General features: G+C 42.2%; 2 protein-coding genes across 2 annotated transcripts in view; one reads left to right on the top strand and one right to left on the bottom strand.

Moving 5' to 3' along the window:
* Nucleotides 1-16,906, bottom strand: part of LOC143989955 (uncharacterized) — a 269,998-nt gene that overhangs the window by 172,642 nt on the left and 80,450 nt on the right. The gene's annotated exons all lie outside the window — the stretch shown is intronic.
* Nucleotides 1-16,906, top strand: part of LOC143989384 (E3 SUMO-protein ligase ZNF451-like) — a 76,347-nt gene that overhangs the window by 24,913 nt on the left and 34,528 nt on the right. Inside the window, 6 exon segments of the mRNA XM_077489500.1 lie at nt 543-662; nt 2,591-2,665; nt 3,785-3,902; nt 5,785-5,896; nt 8,174-8,324; nt 9,873-9,999. Of these exon segments, the coding sequence (XP_077345626.1) occupies nt 661-662; nt 2,591-2,665; nt 3,785-3,902; nt 5,785-5,896; nt 8,174-8,324; nt 9,873-9,999 (585 nt within the window). The 5' untranslated portion in view covers nt 543-660.

The following is a 16,906-nucleotide window of genomic DNA, read 5'->3' as shown; positions in this document are numbered from 1 at the left end:
GGATTGGCGCAGGGCGAACGTGGTGCCTATATTTAAAAAGGGATCAAAGTCTTTACCAAGTAACTATAGACCTGTTAGCTTAACTTCTATAGCTGGGAAGATACTGGAGCGTTTAATAAAAGACCACATCGACGAGTTCTTGCTGAACAAAAACACTTTAAGCAACAGACAGCATGGATTCATGAAAGACAGAAGTTGTCAGACAAATCTGATTTCTTTTTATGAGGAGGTAAGTAAAACCTTGGACAGAGGGGTGGCGGTGGACGTGGTATACTTGGATTTTGCAAAAGCATTCGATACAGTTCCGTACACACGGCTCATGTGTAAGGTAAAGTCTACAGGTTTGGAAATATCAGTTTGTAAATGGATAGAAAATTGGCTAGAAGACAGAATTCAAAGAGTCGTGGTTAATGACTCTTACTCTGAATGGTCTAAGGTTATCAGTGGTGTACCCCAAGGTTCAGTGTTGGGACCCTTACTTTTTAACATCTTTATAAATGATATTGGGTCTGGCATCAAAAGTAATATTTCTGTCTTTGCAGATGACACCAAGATATGCAGTGGAATAACGTCTTTACAGGATGTCTCCAATTTACAAGCCGACCTCAATACACTGTCTAATTGGGCGACTATGTGGCAGATGAGGTTTAATGTTGATAAATGTAAAGTTATGCACTTGGGGCCTAAGAATATGCATGCATCATACATGCTAGGGGGAGTACAACTGGGGGAATCCATAGTGGAGAAGGATCTGGGGGTTTTGGTAGACCATAAGCTCAATAACAACATGCAATGCCAAGCTGCTGTTTGCAAAGCGAGCAAAGTCCTTTCTTGTATTAAGAGAGGTATGGACTCCAGAGAAAGAGATATAATTTTGCCCCTGTTCAAATCATTAGTAAGACCTCACCTGGAATATGCCGTTCAGTTTTGGGCACCAGTTCTCAAAAAGGATATCGGGGAACTGGAGAAAGTGCAGAGAAGGGCAACCAAACTGATAAGAGGCATGGAGGAACTCAGCTATGAGGAGAGATTAGAGGAACTAAATCTATTCACTCTTGAGAAGAGGAGATTAAGGGGGGATATGATTAACATGTTCAAATATATTAGGGGTCCATATAGTGAACTTGGTGTTGAGTTGTTCTCTGTACGGTCAACCCAGAGGACACGGGGGCACTCTTTACGTCTAGAGGAAAAGAGATTTCAGCTTCAAGTACGGAAAGGTTTCTTCACAGTTAGAGCAGTGAAAATGTGGAATAGACTCCCACCAGAGGTGGTTCTGGCCAGTTCAGTAGATTGCTTTAAGAAAGGCTTGGATACTTTCCTGATGGTACATAATATAACTAGGTACTAACATAGGTAAAGTTGATCCAGGGAAAATCCGATCGCCTATTGGGGGATCAGGAAGGAATTTTTTTCCCCTGCTGTAGTAAATTGGAGCATGCTCTGCTGGGTTTTTTTTTCGCCTTCCTCTGGATCAATTGTGGGCATAAAATTGGGTATCTGGATTGTACGATTATTTTTTATTTTATTTATTTGTTTTTAAGGTTGAACTGGATGGACTTGTGTCTTTTTTCAACCTGACTAACTATGTAACTATGTAACTATATATATTTTTGTAGGGAAATTATTGTGCATTTATTATATTTCAGGGATGCAATCTCAGGCTTTTGCAAACATGCCCTGCAGCTTTCAGCCCTTACCTCCCGAAAGGGGCTGACTGTTTATAAGCTGTAAATAATCAACGCGAGTGCTCATCAGCAACCTTGCAGTTCATGGAGGACTAACTACAAGCCACCAGCCACAAAGTTCTCTCACTCACAGATTGCTTTGAATAAAAGATGAGGCCATGTGGGCAGAGTGCGTTTCAAAATTCAACAGCGGGCGTGGTGAGAAGATCCTCTGCCTTCTCTCATGGGGCTGGGGGGGTGGCAGGTCTGGAGCATGTTACGCTTTACACCTGAATTATGGGTATAATGTGCTCTGAAAGGTGAACTTGGCTTTTAATCCCTGACTGCACATGTATTAAAGGAGCGCCTCAGTGCTAAAATGCCATCGCATTTTGGCAGTGGTATTGTGTGCTTGTGCTATAATGAAGTATTGGTACGAGGAGTTGATTTACTGGCAGATACTGCTGTGTCACCAACTTCTACTTCAGCTACTGAGAGCACCACTTGGTTGTAAATTTTTCACATGGCTCCTAATACAAAGCACAATGCTGCCAGCTTCTCTGCATCTCCCCTGATCGTGGTTACCCTCAGCACTGTAAGGACTACTGTAAATCCTCCCCCTTAGCTGGGCACTTTCGGCCCCCACCCCAGTCTAAGCATGTCACTGTCCAGCTAGCTCGCCATGCTCCACAAGTCTCCCCTCTGATCCCAACAACATGCACAATACATTCTGTCCTGATGATCAGCAATGCTCTACGAACTCTAATGCCCATTTAGCAACTAGCACACTTTTGTGCTAGTGCAGAAAAAAACACTATGCAGCTCTATAATATGCAAACATCACCCATGTTCTATTTTTTTTTTTTTAAGTATTCTTTCTTTGTCTAAGCTTATCTAACAGTGATCCTTATTTTGCTACGCAGGAAGGGCCTTCAAGACCTGTCCTGGAATGTATTGACCTGGTTAGTGATTATGAGTCACAGACTTTGTCCCTGCATGTAAGTTTGTTTTAATAAAGTCTATATCAATATGCTTACTGGGCTACTTGTTATAAAGCAAATTGATCCCAGGGGCAGATACTACTCCAGAGAAAATGCTTCTCGGACCACCTTTTTTCCCTTGTTATCAATAGTGCTCTTCTTACTTCAAAATCCTGATGCAAGCACAGTGCAGTGCACATTTGTAAAGTGCTGTGTAAAAGTCTTTTTTGAGAAAAAAGCAGCTAATACAATGTTTTTATCCCCTAGTACTGGCTTTAATCTAATTTTAATCGCTTGAATTGATATTTTGAAATGTTGTGTGGGTAATTGGTAACTTAGTGTTACAGTGAGTACAGCTGCACGATTAATCGCAAAGAATCAAAATAGCGATTCTACTCCCTTCCCGAACTCAAAAAAAAAAAAATAATTGCCCCAATTCTATGTAACATGTTCAGAGTACTCTGCTCACTTCTGACAGCTGACAAAAAATAAATAAAAAAATATATAAAAATCCAGGCAGCCTGCCATGTTTTATCTCAACATTGATAAGGAGAAACATTGTATCATTCCGTACACAACAAAGGAATGATCTTCATCTGTAGCAGAGGGCAATTTTAACCACTTTAAAGGTTAAATCTTTTTTCTGACATTTGTTGCTTGCAAGTTAAAATCATTTTTTGCTACAAAATTACTTGAAACCCCCAAATATATTTTTTAGCAGAGACTCTAGAGAATAACATAGTGGTTGTTGCAATATTTTATGTCGTACTGTATTAGCGCAGCAGTCATTCAAACGCAATTTTTTTTGGGGGGGGGGGGGGAGAAGACACTTTAATGAATTTAAAGAAATAATAATAATAAACAGTAAAGTTAGCCCAATTTTTTGTGTAATGTGAAAGATGATGTTGCGCTTCGAAAATCGTGAGATAATTGTGATCTTTATTCTGAGCAAAAAAAAAATTGTGATTCTCATTTTAGCCAGAATCGTGCAGCTCTAACAGTGAGCTGTATTTTCTCTGTTTTTTTATTTATTTTTTCTCTTTTGTAATAAAATAAACCATTTAAATTTTGAAATGATTTTTTCTTGTTTTCTTACTTTGGGGGATTTATTTTTATTTTATTTTTTTACTTTTTTAGAGAGAAGATCGTCCATGTTGACCATCCGATGGAAAGAGTGACTGCAACCCTTGATCGTCTAGCACGCCATGTTGAGGTGCAAAAACAGAAGCAAGCAGAAAAAAGCAAAGAATTTCAGGTGAGTTAGAGAAATAGAAGCAAGCCAAAAAAATGTAATTAGGCATGTCTAAATTGAAACAGATAAAATGCAAATGAAGTTAAGCGTATTTCCAGGATGGAAAGTGATCCTCTAAATACAGTTCAATTGCTATAAAAGCCCACACGATCATTCACACTAGGCGTTTAGCTGTGGGCAGGTGTGCACTATCAAGCCTCTGCCGGCAGCCTGTCAAACTCAGAGGCTGACAGCTGCTGTAGCTGGGTGCAGCTCGACAGTGAACCTAGTAGTATTTATGTTTGGGGCAACATGTGCTTAGGGACAAATGCTCATAATGCAAGCAATCCGCATTTTAGAAGTTCATCCCTGGGGACATAGGGGGAGATTTTACTAAAACTGGAGCACTCAGAATCTGGTGCAGTTGTGCATGGTAGTCAACTAGCTTCTAACTTCTGCTTGTTCCATTAAGCTTTGACAATAAAGCTTAGAAGCTGATTGGTTTTCTATATACCATATTTTGCACGCTCTAGTTTTACACTATGTTCACGCCTATGCGTTTTTGCATGCCATGTTTGCGCAGGCACTGCAGCCCATTCAAATGAATGGGCTGTTGTGCCTGTGTTTCTCCCCAAAAAATAAAATAAAAGTGCATGCACCTTTTTAAGAAAAAATGCAGCCGCAAGAAAACCACATGGTCTTTTTGACCATGTAATTTCCCTGCGGTTCAGGCACACACACCGATTTTAGAAGGGGGGGTTGCCATACAGAATGCATGGCAGCCCTGTGCATTTCCACAGATCAGTGTGTTTTCCTTGCCGGTTGTTGCGAGTATGGGAATCCCTGTGATTCCTGCAGCCACATGCAGAAGAGTGAACCTAGCCTTCATAAATCTCTTTACCCCCCCCCCCACTACTAAAGTACCGCCAGGTGCACCATCCAGCCACAGCAGCTGTCGGCCTCTCATTGTTTGACAGGCTGTCAGCCGCCCTTACTGAACAGTGCACCTTTGCCTTCCTTCATAAGACACACAGATCGCTGCTCAGCCCCACCAGCCCCCTCCCTCCTTATTGGCCACAGTAAGAGTGGTGACACACACACGCTTGAAGGGGATCATCTTTATGGGGAGGCACTTGACAAATATATAAAGATGTCACAGGAGAATATGTTTTTACTTCCACAGTGGAAGATCCCAAACCCCCCCCTAGGAGCCTCTATTTCTTCAAAACGCAGAATGCCTAATTACTCTGCACAGGCTTCAACTTCCACACCTAAGTATTCCTTTCGGCATAAGACTTGGGCTGGCAACCCACCAAGTCTTCCCAAAAGCCTCCTTCCAAAAGGCAGGAGCAGCCTCACTCTTAGGCCCCTTTCACACGGGACGGATCTGTAATGATCTGCTTGCTCCTCCGGATTTTCCTCCGACTGCAGAATCGGACAATTTCGGAGACGGACACCCGCTATCCCATAGGAATGCATGTATGTCCGTATTTCATCCGCAAACGAATGGATGAAATTTGGACATACGGTCCGCATGTGTGAAAGGGGCCTTAAGAGCGGAGGGACATCTTTTACAGCTTGCTTCTCCCTGGGTCACAGAAAACCCAGACTGTGACCCGGAGGTCGAAGCTCTATTCCCCTCAACAATTTTCTCAAGGACCGTCAAATTTGCAGAATGTCCTCAACCATCTCTTGTTGAAGGGAGTAGTTGTGCCATTACTCCCACAAGACAGGTTAGTGGTGCTGTCTTTTGGACTATCCTCTGCTTAGAGTACTCACCAAGGGCTTAGTGGATTTAAACTGCAATGACTCCAACTTTTATTTGTATATATGTGTATATATATATATATATATATATGTATGTATGTGTTATTATATATTTTTATTTTTTTTCATGATTATGCAGGCCAAGTTAAACTCCCAGCGTGCACATGGGTTGCAAGAGTTGGCACTTAACAAGGATCGCCCTGGTGCAAGTGCTGCAAAAATTTGTGTAAACCAGTGGCTGAAAATGCCGGGTGAGTAATTATTACATTTAGTTAAGCTATATCCAATTAAATATATATCGATCTGTGAATGAACACTATTGTCAGAAACCTAGAAGTCTGATGGATGTGTTTATATAACAATCTCATTCTTGCAGCAATGTCTTTTCACTCACTCTCCTTTTTCCTTCAGAGTATTGTTTGCAGGTCCACTTCCATAACCTCCACCCCCTTCACAGTAGTTTACTGAATCCCCTTTAACACACCTCCTTAATTCACAACAGTGTCCTCAACCACCCCCCTGCCCATTAGGGTTTACTTCCACTTTAACCTAGATTTCTCTTAGCCCTTTTATCTACCAGTGGTGTTTATTGCGCCAATGTCAGTGTCTGCTGTGGTCCCCTTCGGCACTAGCACTGGAACCACTGAGGTCTGGTGCTAATCCAGAAGATGAAACAATCGGCTCCCTGACTTCCCATCATTCTACTTGCCTTTCCATAGGGGTGATGTGTAGGTGTTTACATTGGAAGGGATGTGATGGCACAGCACTTCTGTTACAGCTCTGTGCCTCCTTTTCATACAGCGGAGGATCGCCTCTCTATGAAGAGGAGGCACAAAAAAGGGGGAAAAAAAACTGAGAAAAATTACACAAAATGCAATAAAAAAGTTACTATTCTCAAATAAAACCAAAGAAATATATTTATCCAGATTTGCTACCAAATTAAAGTTGTTTCTGTCCTGAAATACAATTTTAGAATAGGTCAGAATAGACTGCAATACCTAAAAGATAAAATATGCGTCAACGAGATCGCCAAAATAAAGGTTTGTGTTAGACCATGTTTCATGTTACACCAACTTATAGGGTGTAACATGAAACATCGTCCCATACATCATACCCAAACCCTCCTTGTCTAAATTGCAGGGTGCATCTTTATGCAGAATTTGGGGATCTGTTGAACTTGGCATAATCTAGCTGTGGGACTTCACTTTGTTGGGGCCATCTTTCTCCCCACACTGTGTAGTTAAAGTGCTTGTAAACCCTTATATATACCCAGTGAAGTGACTGGCCTCAGGTGATGCACAGAGATGATACATATGTTGTATCTGTCTATCTTCAGTCTTTTCTTACCTACATCTGTTTTTAAAGTGTTGAATTATAAAGCTTGTCTGAGTTCAGAAAACAGGCAGAAAGCTTGAGTTATACTCAGAGCTGATTGGAAGGAAAGGACCCTCCTTCACACAGGAACAGAGATGAAGCTGTCAATCTGCTGGAGATCTCTCCTCTGTCACTTTTTTTTTTTCTCTTGGTGTCAGGAAAACCTGCCAGAAGTGATTCATGCTGATAGCAATGTAACAAAGCAGCAGACAGAAATGATACTTGGTGCTCTTAATTGAGACACACTATAGGCTATAAGCACATACTATAGAATGATATGCTTTGTTCATATTTCATGTCTGAGGTTTAAGCTGCACTTTGTAGCATGTCTGTACCTCCCAATGGACCTGAGGCAGGAGGGTCATTGTTAGAACCTGCACATGATTGCATCCAAGATGCACTGATTGCTCGTGCAATATGCACTGCAGGTTTCGTTGCAAAAATTATTAAATGTGCAGTGATTGTTAAATCAATGTTGCTGCACTAAGCCTTTGATGTGAAAATTAGATGATTTCCTAAACCGAAAGTCCAGAATGATTTGTCTGTGACAGCCCTCCTTTAGGGTAAGGCCTCATTCACATGAGCATACATAATTCTACATCTGTACAAGGGCTGTTTTTGCCCACTTGGGGATGCACAGGTGTTCTATGCATCCTCGTGCAGGCAGCTCATTGATGTCTATTGGGACACAGCAGCTGCATGAACGCAGCCGCTGCTCCCAATTTGACAACGGTGCAGTTGTTTGTCACCAAATGTAGACTGTTCCCTTTTGGGGAGATTTCCCCTTGCCTCGTGTCCTGGCAACAGAGCAGTAAATGAGTATTATGGCTGTTCCCAGGGATAATTCCATCTTTTGAGATCGGGTATTTTCTTCCTCCTCATGTTCTAGTAGCCACTTCCAAATGTTGGATTTACCTTCGCATTCTCTCCCAATGACAAAATGGGAGAATGAATCTTCCCCAACAGGACAGAAGAATTTAAACCTAATGTAGGTCTTAGTCCTTCCACTACTCCCTCATCCACAAAACCTTTTAAATCTCCTTTGGTTGGATTCCCTCTTCAGGATCATTGGGAGTTGGAGGAGCAATATTATGTGCGTCCACAATTTTCACTTATTCCTTCACTGATCTGTGTGATAAGTGTTCTTTTTCCAGGTCTCAAGCCAGGTAACGTGAGCTCTAGCCGCAGAACTTTCTCCCAGCCAAAGGAATTCGGCCCCTTAAACACAGAACCAATCACTTGTCCTGTGATGCATTGTAACAGAAAATTTGACAATCGGCAACTGCTGTTTGGTCATCTAAAAAGGTAGGTTTAATCAATAATTTTTTTGGGCCAAAATATCTATTGTATATGATAGGGTTGCACCGATAACACTTTTTAAAGACCGAGTACAAGTACCGATACGCTTTTTTTTTTTTTTATTTTTTTTATTTTTTATCACTGATTACTGATACTTTTTTCTGTCAGAAAATTTTGTAAATAAGTACTTTTTTCTCCTTCACTGATGTGTGCTAATGAGGCTGCACTAATGGGTCACTGATGAGGAGGCACTAATATCCAGCACTGATAGGATTAGGTGGCACGGATGAGGCAGCAATGAAGGGCATTGATGGGGTGGCAGTGGCACTGATGAGGAGGCCCTAATATGCAGCAGCGCTGATGAGCACCGATAGGTGGCACTTATGGGCGCTGGTAGGTGGCACTGATTTGCAGCACTGATAGGTGGCACTTATGGGCAATGATAGGTGGAACTGTTTGTTAGGCATGATAAAATTTACAATATGTGATGACTGACGGTGAGTATACAAGAGCCCATCTTGATACACCCTGCACTTGGCCTCAGTAAGCCTAGTCAGAATGCAGCAGCGGACATCTTGTTACACCCAGCCCATATAGTTAGTGAACTGTATGCACTGGGTGTAACAAGATGTCCGCTGCCACCTTGTGATTGCAGGCTACTGAGGCCGAGTTCAGGGTGTACCAAGGTGGTCATAGCCCACACCCCTGCCCACAGGCTTACCTTCCTCTGCACTGCCAGGACCCACGCTCCGCCTTCTCCCGCCCCTCCCCCCATCCACTGACTTACGGGAATGCAAGGTATCGGGGGAAGCATCAGAAGCATTTGCCCGAGTACAAGTACTTGGGCAAATACTCTGTATCGATACCAATACTAGTATCGGTGCAACCCTAGTATATGATTGTTATTTTAATCAAAATCACATCCAGGGCATACCATAGACAGGCTTCACTTTTCTTCATGTCTAACGTAGTTTGACAGCTTTGTTTATCATTTGGTCTGTGTCATTACTCAAGCCCAGTACATCCAATAGGTCAGTGAGCCCGATCTCTTGCAGTACTAGCTTTTAGTTCTTGTATCTGCAGTCGTCTTATGTAACATGGTAACGAACGTTTGGAATTTTTACACGATCACTGTTGGCTCACATTTTATATAATGATATACTGTATTCTCTGACTGTCATAGATAAGTGCAGATGTTTGAGTCTGTAAGTATATAGTGTATATACCTCCCACAGCAGTGTTGTAACAGGTCTAAATATTCTGTTAACTCACTGCAAATGAATGGTCTCCTCTGTTCTTTAAACCAGTAAAAATCTGGAGCTATCACTTCCTTTGCAGTTATATTGATTGTTTAAAGACTGCAAAAGGGGATGTTTTCCAACTGCGGATAGGTCATGGCGCCTGCATATCACCTGCTCAGTCATGATGTGGTTTGGAAAAAAAAAATAACTTCAGGAGGCAAATGTCTTTGTCCTAAGTAGATGAATTTGTCTTTTTTGATACTCATTTCTGTTGCCCGTTACTGGTTTTATAGTTTTTATGTACCTTTTTTAGGTTTGATCACTCCCCTTGTGATCCAACGATTTCTCTTCGTGGAGTTTGTGATAGCTCATATGTTTGCCTTGTTTGTCAGGAACAATTTTTAACCGCCAAAGAATACACCGTTCATTTGGCTACAAAGGTAAGAAAAAAAGAGAGATTACACAGTGGTAAAGGTGCACTTTATCTCCTTTTACGTTAATTCCACCAAGTATTTATTTTCTTTTACAGGGAGCCTGTGACCCTGCAGCATATATCCTGTATTTTGGCAATGCAGAATGGGGGGTGGGGGTATAAGTGAATTGTGGATGCTTTTAGTATGCTTTAGTTGGGCTTTAAAGTGACTTTGGATGGATCTTGCGTCCCATACCCCTGAGCTATTGGGATTTGCAAAAATCTGATTAAAGTGGTTGTAAAGGCTGAAGGTTTTTTATCTTAATGTATTCTATGCATTAGGATAAAAAGCCTTCTGTATGCAGCAGCCCCCCCTAATACTTACCTGAGCCCCATCTCAATCCAGCGATGACGCTCCAGAGACTCGGCTGTCTAGGACTCTCCCTCCTCATTGGCTGAGACAGCAGCGAAGCGCCATTTACTCCTGTTGCTGGCAATCAAAGTCGGTGTGCCAATGAGGAGAAAGAGGGGGCAGGGCAGGGTTGTGGCTCAGTGTCTGAATGGACACAGGGAGTTGCAACTTGGGTGCCCCCATAGCAAGCTGCTTGCTGTGGGGCCACTCAACAGGAGGGAGGGTCCATGAGTGTCCCGAAGTGGGACCCAAGAAGATCTGGGCTGTTCTGTGCAAAACCATTACACAGGGCAGGTAAGTGTAACATGTTTGTTATTTTAACAAAAAAAAAAAAAAGTATCACTTTAACAAGTCTGAGGTAGGGTGCTGCAGTTCCTAGGGTCTTTTTCTTCCTGAAACCATTGCTCTCACAGTAGGGTCTAGGGACCCAAAGTATATACTTATGCTGAGCAACATTTTTAAGATGAATGAGAGACCCCGTCACCAAACCATTTATTTCAACAACACTCTTATAGGAATATGTTAATTTAATGTATTTTAGGCATGTTATTTAAGCATTTATGGAAGAAAGATTGCTGCAAGTTGCCATTTAATATACATTTATTTATTTTTACTTGCAGTTTTTTCTCTTTAGAGAACGTTATCCCTTGTCTAACAAGCAGAGCCTATATTTCACTAAGCTCAAATTGGTGTATATAGTTATCTTCACATTTTTTTTTTTTTTTGTTAAATACAAGGTTAGTTGGCACGTACTGTGTGTATCTACTGTATATTTATTGGCACTGTTGTCACTTGAGTCAGACCTGTGTAAGTGCCAGTTACTCCCTCTCATTTAGGGCTCATTTGGACCCTGTTTACACTGGCATTAAATCAGGAGTTTGGGGTGTGCTCTCCTCAAACGCCTAGTAAAGCAGTTTTCAATTTATAATATGGACAGCAAACAAATCGTTTGCGTTGCGCCACATTGCTGCGCTTAATGAATGAAACTTAATGTGGCGTTTGGAAGGAGTTGAAGCATCTCGACTCCTTCCATTCAAGTCTATTGTAACGTACCATAAACGCACTGGCATGTGTTTTCAGCGGGTTTGCAATGCATTTGCAGCATGTTAGATCTTGTTTGCAACAGCCAAGAGAAAACCAGGGCATCTGGGGTGTCCTTAATGCATGTCAAATGTGCATAGGGAGTTTGGGGAGCAATTTTTTACCTTTCCTTTTAACGTGAGTTTAACGTAACACAAGATCAACAAACTACTTGCATTAAGGCTATAGGCGTGTTTGCTACGCTTTGGTATTTTGAGCAAGTGTGAACAAGACCTAAAGCTTCAACATTTTTTTTTTTTTATGTGTTTATGATGCGTCCACAATGCTTTTTTGTGTTTTTGATTTTCTGTTTCTGTTTTAAAGAGGCTCAGTAGAATCCCAGCTCAGTAGTATCCCAACTCAGTATGGGCTCATTTACACTTGCTTCAAATTTAACACACATTAAAGCTCCTATTGCTTCAACATGCTCTTTTGATGTGTTTTTGATGCTACTGTGATGCTTTAAGCTTGGCAAATTCCCTGGGTGTGTGCTTTTTGGTTTTCTAATTTTTCAAAAGGTGGGACCGCTATAGCAAGAGGCAAGCAGGGACTGTAGAGCTAGGATTGAGTGGCGGAGGATCAGCAGAGCTGTGGGACCAAAGCAGGAGAAACTAGCAAATGTCACATGTAGATATGGAAGGCCTGAAACAAAAACAAAAAAATGGGGGAAAAAACGGGCTTACGACATGTAACTCAAACTATATAAAATAAAGACCAATTGTGCAATCATGCAACACTGTACATAAATTACATTTATACAGTAAAACCTTAGATTGAGAATAGTTTGGTTTAAAGCCCCGTACACACTATCAGATTGTCTGCTGAGTTTTTACTTCAGATTTACCAAAACCATGTAGTAGAAGGGCCTGCCTGATTGCATACACATTGAAACTCCTAAAGAAGAAGTAAACCCTGATGGGTTTACTTCCTCTTTTTTTCCCTGCAAAGGTAAAGCATAATGGACTACTATGCATCGCATAGTAGCTCATTATGTGTCACTTACCTGACACAGGAGCCAGCGAAGTCGCCGCTGATCCCTGTAGTCCGCCGCGTCCATCTTGCTGGTGGCGTCTCGCAGCTCCGACCAATGACAGCGGCGAAGCCGCGATGACGTCACTCCCGCGCATGCGCACGGGAGTCGCGCCTCGCAGCTCCGCCGCTGTCATACGGCGAGGCCGCGATGACGTCACTCCCGCGCATGCGCACGGGAGTCGACAAATTTGGCAAATCCATTCTTGGACTTGCCGCATTTAGTGCGCATGCGCGCCGCTGTCTACGGCGCATGCGCCGTAGACAGCGGTGCCCATTTTCGGGCAAATATCTCCTAAACCATATAGGTTTAGGAGATATTACTTGGACCTACAGGTAAGCCTTAATCTAGGCTTACCTGTAGGTCAAAGTTGTTTGGAAGGGTTTACTTCCATTTAAGGTTTGACCTCATATTATATGGTTTTGGTAAATCTGAAGGAAAAACTCAGCAGACAATCTGATAGTGTGTACGGGGCTTTAGAGTGTTTTGCAAGACTAACCTTCTTCTTTTATAAAAAATAAATAAATAAATTTGACTTTATAAACAAGCGATGTCAATTAGCGTCATGTCGCAACTGAGTATAAAAGAGGAGAGGCTTCTCTAAGTGTAGCAATATGGTTACATTTCATGAAGGTATATTTGGCATCTCACATGATTGATGATTAAAACAGGCATTTCTAAGTATGCATCCCCAGGGTAAAGCCGTCATTTAATGTTGTACCTTCATTAAATGTAACCATATTGCTACTATTAGAGGTTCCTCTTTTCTCTTTTGTATCCTGTAGCTCCTGCTGGATTTTGCTTCTAATCCCCTTTTGGAGGCCGAAATTTGTGGATGGACATTTTATGGTTACACGACCTATTACATGGCTATAATCTTTTTATATGGACTATAAATCTTAAGGATTTATAAATAAATGTTTGTAAAACTAATCATCTGATTTTCCATTATTTCTTATGGTGACATTTGCTTTGCTATATGAGTGCTTTGGATTACAAGCATGTGTTCAGAACAAACTATGCTCACAATCCAAGATTTTACTGTACAGTTTTTTTCACACCAATGGACCTTTCTTCTGGTAGTATTTGATCACCACTGGGATTTTTTTTTTTTTTTTTAATCCAGTACAGTACAGCCAGGGATTGGCTAGCAATTTGGCTGGATGTGCACTGTGCATACCCAATGAGAGACTTCACCTGTCCAAATGAGAGTGAGTGTGATTATATATTTACTGTGATTTTTTTATTTTATTTTTGTAATGTTTGTTTTTTTTTTTGTTTTTTTTAAAGTCCTAAATTATTGCAAGTCCTCGTAACTGAAGACGAGCAAATCCTAGAATACAATTCAAGTAACCTTGTACTTAATGTATTTCTCAATCAGTTTGCATGTGGGCCCCATCTTGTACCTCTTAGAGTTGTTGGAATACAGTAGACTAGGGAATCCGCAGAGCTGGGGATTACTACTGAGCCAGAGATCTGCTAAACATGGCTAATGAGTTGGGAGTACTACTGAGCCCAGGTTCTACTGAGCTGCTTTAAAACACATAGAAACTCAACACGCACACAGGGCATATGCCAAGCTTAAAAAAATAAAACTAAAAAAAACCCCACAGAAGCATGAAAAAATATCAAAAAAGCATGTTGAAGTAGTAGGCACTTTGATGTGTGTTAAAGTCAAAGCAAGTGTAAATGAGAGCTGTGTGAAGTTGGCACCCCATGTTTGTAAAACCTGAATAAAAATATACCATTCGTTTGTGCCGCGTTTGTGCTGATTTGTGCCGCAAAAATTAGCGTTTGTGCCGGTTCGGTTTCTGAGATATTAAACATTCAATTTAATGCAAGCCCCGCCCACTTTGCACCCCACGTTGCTGAATTTGAAAAACAGACGTGCCATTCGTTTGTGCCGCAAAAATAAACGTTTGTGCCGCTTTGGTTGCGGAGATATTGTGCGTTATAGTTGCTGAAACCCCGCCCACTTTGCACCCCACATTACCGAATTTGAAAAACAAATGTGTCATTCGTTTGTGCCGCGTTTGTGCTGGTTTGTGCCACAAAAATGTTTGTGCCGCTTTGGTTGCGGAGATATTGTGCGTTATAGTTGCTGAAACCCTGCCCACTTTGCATCCCACGTTACCGAATTTGAAAAACAAACGCGCCATTCGTTTGTGCTGCAAAAATAAACGTTTGTGCCGCTTTGGTTGCGGAGATATTGTGCGTTATAGTTGCTGAAACCCCGCCCACTTTTCACCCCACATTACCGAATTTGAAAAACAAATGCGCCATTCTTTTGTACCACGTTTGTCCTGGTTTGTGCTGCAAAAATAAACGTTTGTGCTGCTTTGGTTGCTGAGATATTGTGCGTTATAGTTGCTGAAACCCCGTCCACTTTCCACCCCACGTTGCTGAATCTTAAAAACAAACACACCATTTGCTACTGCCGGGTTTTTGCTGGTATAGTTGCAGAGATATTGAGCAGTATATATTTCCAAACCACAACAACTTAGCACCTCGTTATTAAATCATACATACAACTAGATTTATTTGTTAATGGTTTGTGCAGATTTGGTGGATATTATACATGTTTTACTTCATATGCATAGTTTTGCCACTCCCACAGGGATCCCCCCCCTTTCCGATTCTCTAGTGCTGAATGGAAGAACAGACAGGGAGGGGGCGGGCACAGATGGCTCTGGCTCTAGTGAGCCAGAGCAGTTGTCAATCAGGCGGCAGGGTGGATCTCGACAGTATTGTAAGGATCTGTACCGGCTGCAGCATTGATCTGCACTGGCAGGATATAGTGGGCAATGGCCCGCCACATGCACATGAGTTTTTTTTTTTTTTTTTTGTCACAGGAGAACATACTATATGTCACCTTGTGAACAAAAAGAGAACTAAGGCCAAAAAAGGTTGGGCCATAGTTCTCTTTTAACATAAGTTTAAACCAGACGTTAACCAAGAAAAACAGCACTCCAGCAGGAGAGAGAGGTTCGGAGTGGCCATCTACAACTTTCAAGCAAAAAAAAAATGAAGAACTAAGCTTGCAGGTGGGAGATACAGTGCAGATATTTTATTTGTTCCTCCAAGTGAATGCTCTGTACCACCCTTCATATGTCTCAAAGTAGGGGATATTTCCAGCTGCACATATTCATCAGAAAGAAGTGCAGATGACGAAGGGGCGGAGTTACTACATGGCGCCAAGCAGCAGCGTGATGCTGTGAGCTCCTAGGCATTCCCCCCGAGCGAATATGCTAAGTGAGCCTGAATTTCCGTGTTCAAGCTGATTTGTGCCCCCACCATGGTAGCTGCTTATCGGTCTGTTACGTGCTGCTATCCACCTGCTACCTACCCAGTTTCCGGATCTCAGCTGGTCGTCTGTCTCCCCACTGTCCCTGGTTGATCGACCCGCAGTGAGCCATCTACTGGGCGGCAGTGGAGTAGCATGGGTTGTCAGCACCCGGGTCAAGGCAAGTAATTTGCACCCCCTAACCTGTGGACTTTTAGCACTCCCCAAGTCCCTTCAAATACAATAGCAGTGACCTACCTGATTCCTATACTGACCACTACACTAACCTACTTGATTAATTCCTTTACTGACCATTACACACTACACTGACCACTATACTATACTGTCCACTGTACTATACTGTCCACTGTACTATACTGTCCACTGTACTATACTGTCCACTGTACTATACTGACCACTGTACTATACTGACCACTGTACTATACTGACCACTGTACTATACTGACCACTGTACTATACTGACCACTGCACTATACTGACCACTGCACTATACTGACCACTGCACTATACTGACCACTGCACTATACTGACCACTGCACTATACTGACCACTGCACTGCACTATACTGTCCACTGCACTGCACTATACTGTCCACTGCACTATACTGTCCACTGCACTATACTGTCCACTGCACTATACTGTGCACTGCACTATACTGTGCACTGCACTATACTGTGCACTGCACTATACTGTGCACTGCACTATACTGTGCACTGCACTATACTGTCCACTGCACTATACTGTCCACTGCACTATACTGTCCACTGCACTATACTGTCCACTGCACTATACTGTCCACTGCACTATACTGTCCACTGCACTATACTGTCCACTGCACTATACTGTCCACTGCACTACACTGTCCACTGCACTACACTGTCCACTGCACTACACTGTCCACTGCACTACACTGTCCACTGCACTACACTGTCCACTGCACTACACTGTCCACTGCACTACACTGTCCACTGCACTATACTGTTCACTACACTGTTCACTAGGGATGAGCTTCGTGTTCGAGTCGAACATTGGCTGTTCGTCCGTTCAGCGAATACCGAATGTTATGGGCTGTTCGCGCCAAATTCGCGTGGCGCTCACGGCCCACAATG

Source organism: Lithobates pipiens, unplaced genomic scaffold (assembly GCF_037356315.1).
Source record: "Lithobates pipiens isolate NorthernLeopardFrog02 unplaced genomic scaffold, aLitPip1_a1.2 Scaffold_18, whole genome shotgun sequence".
NCBI classification, from domain to species: Eukaryota; Metazoa; Chordata; class Amphibia; order Anura; family Ranidae; genus Lithobates; species Lithobates pipiens.
Note: the sequence above shows the minus strand (reverse complement) of the source record. Positions and strands in the feature narration are given on the sequence as shown.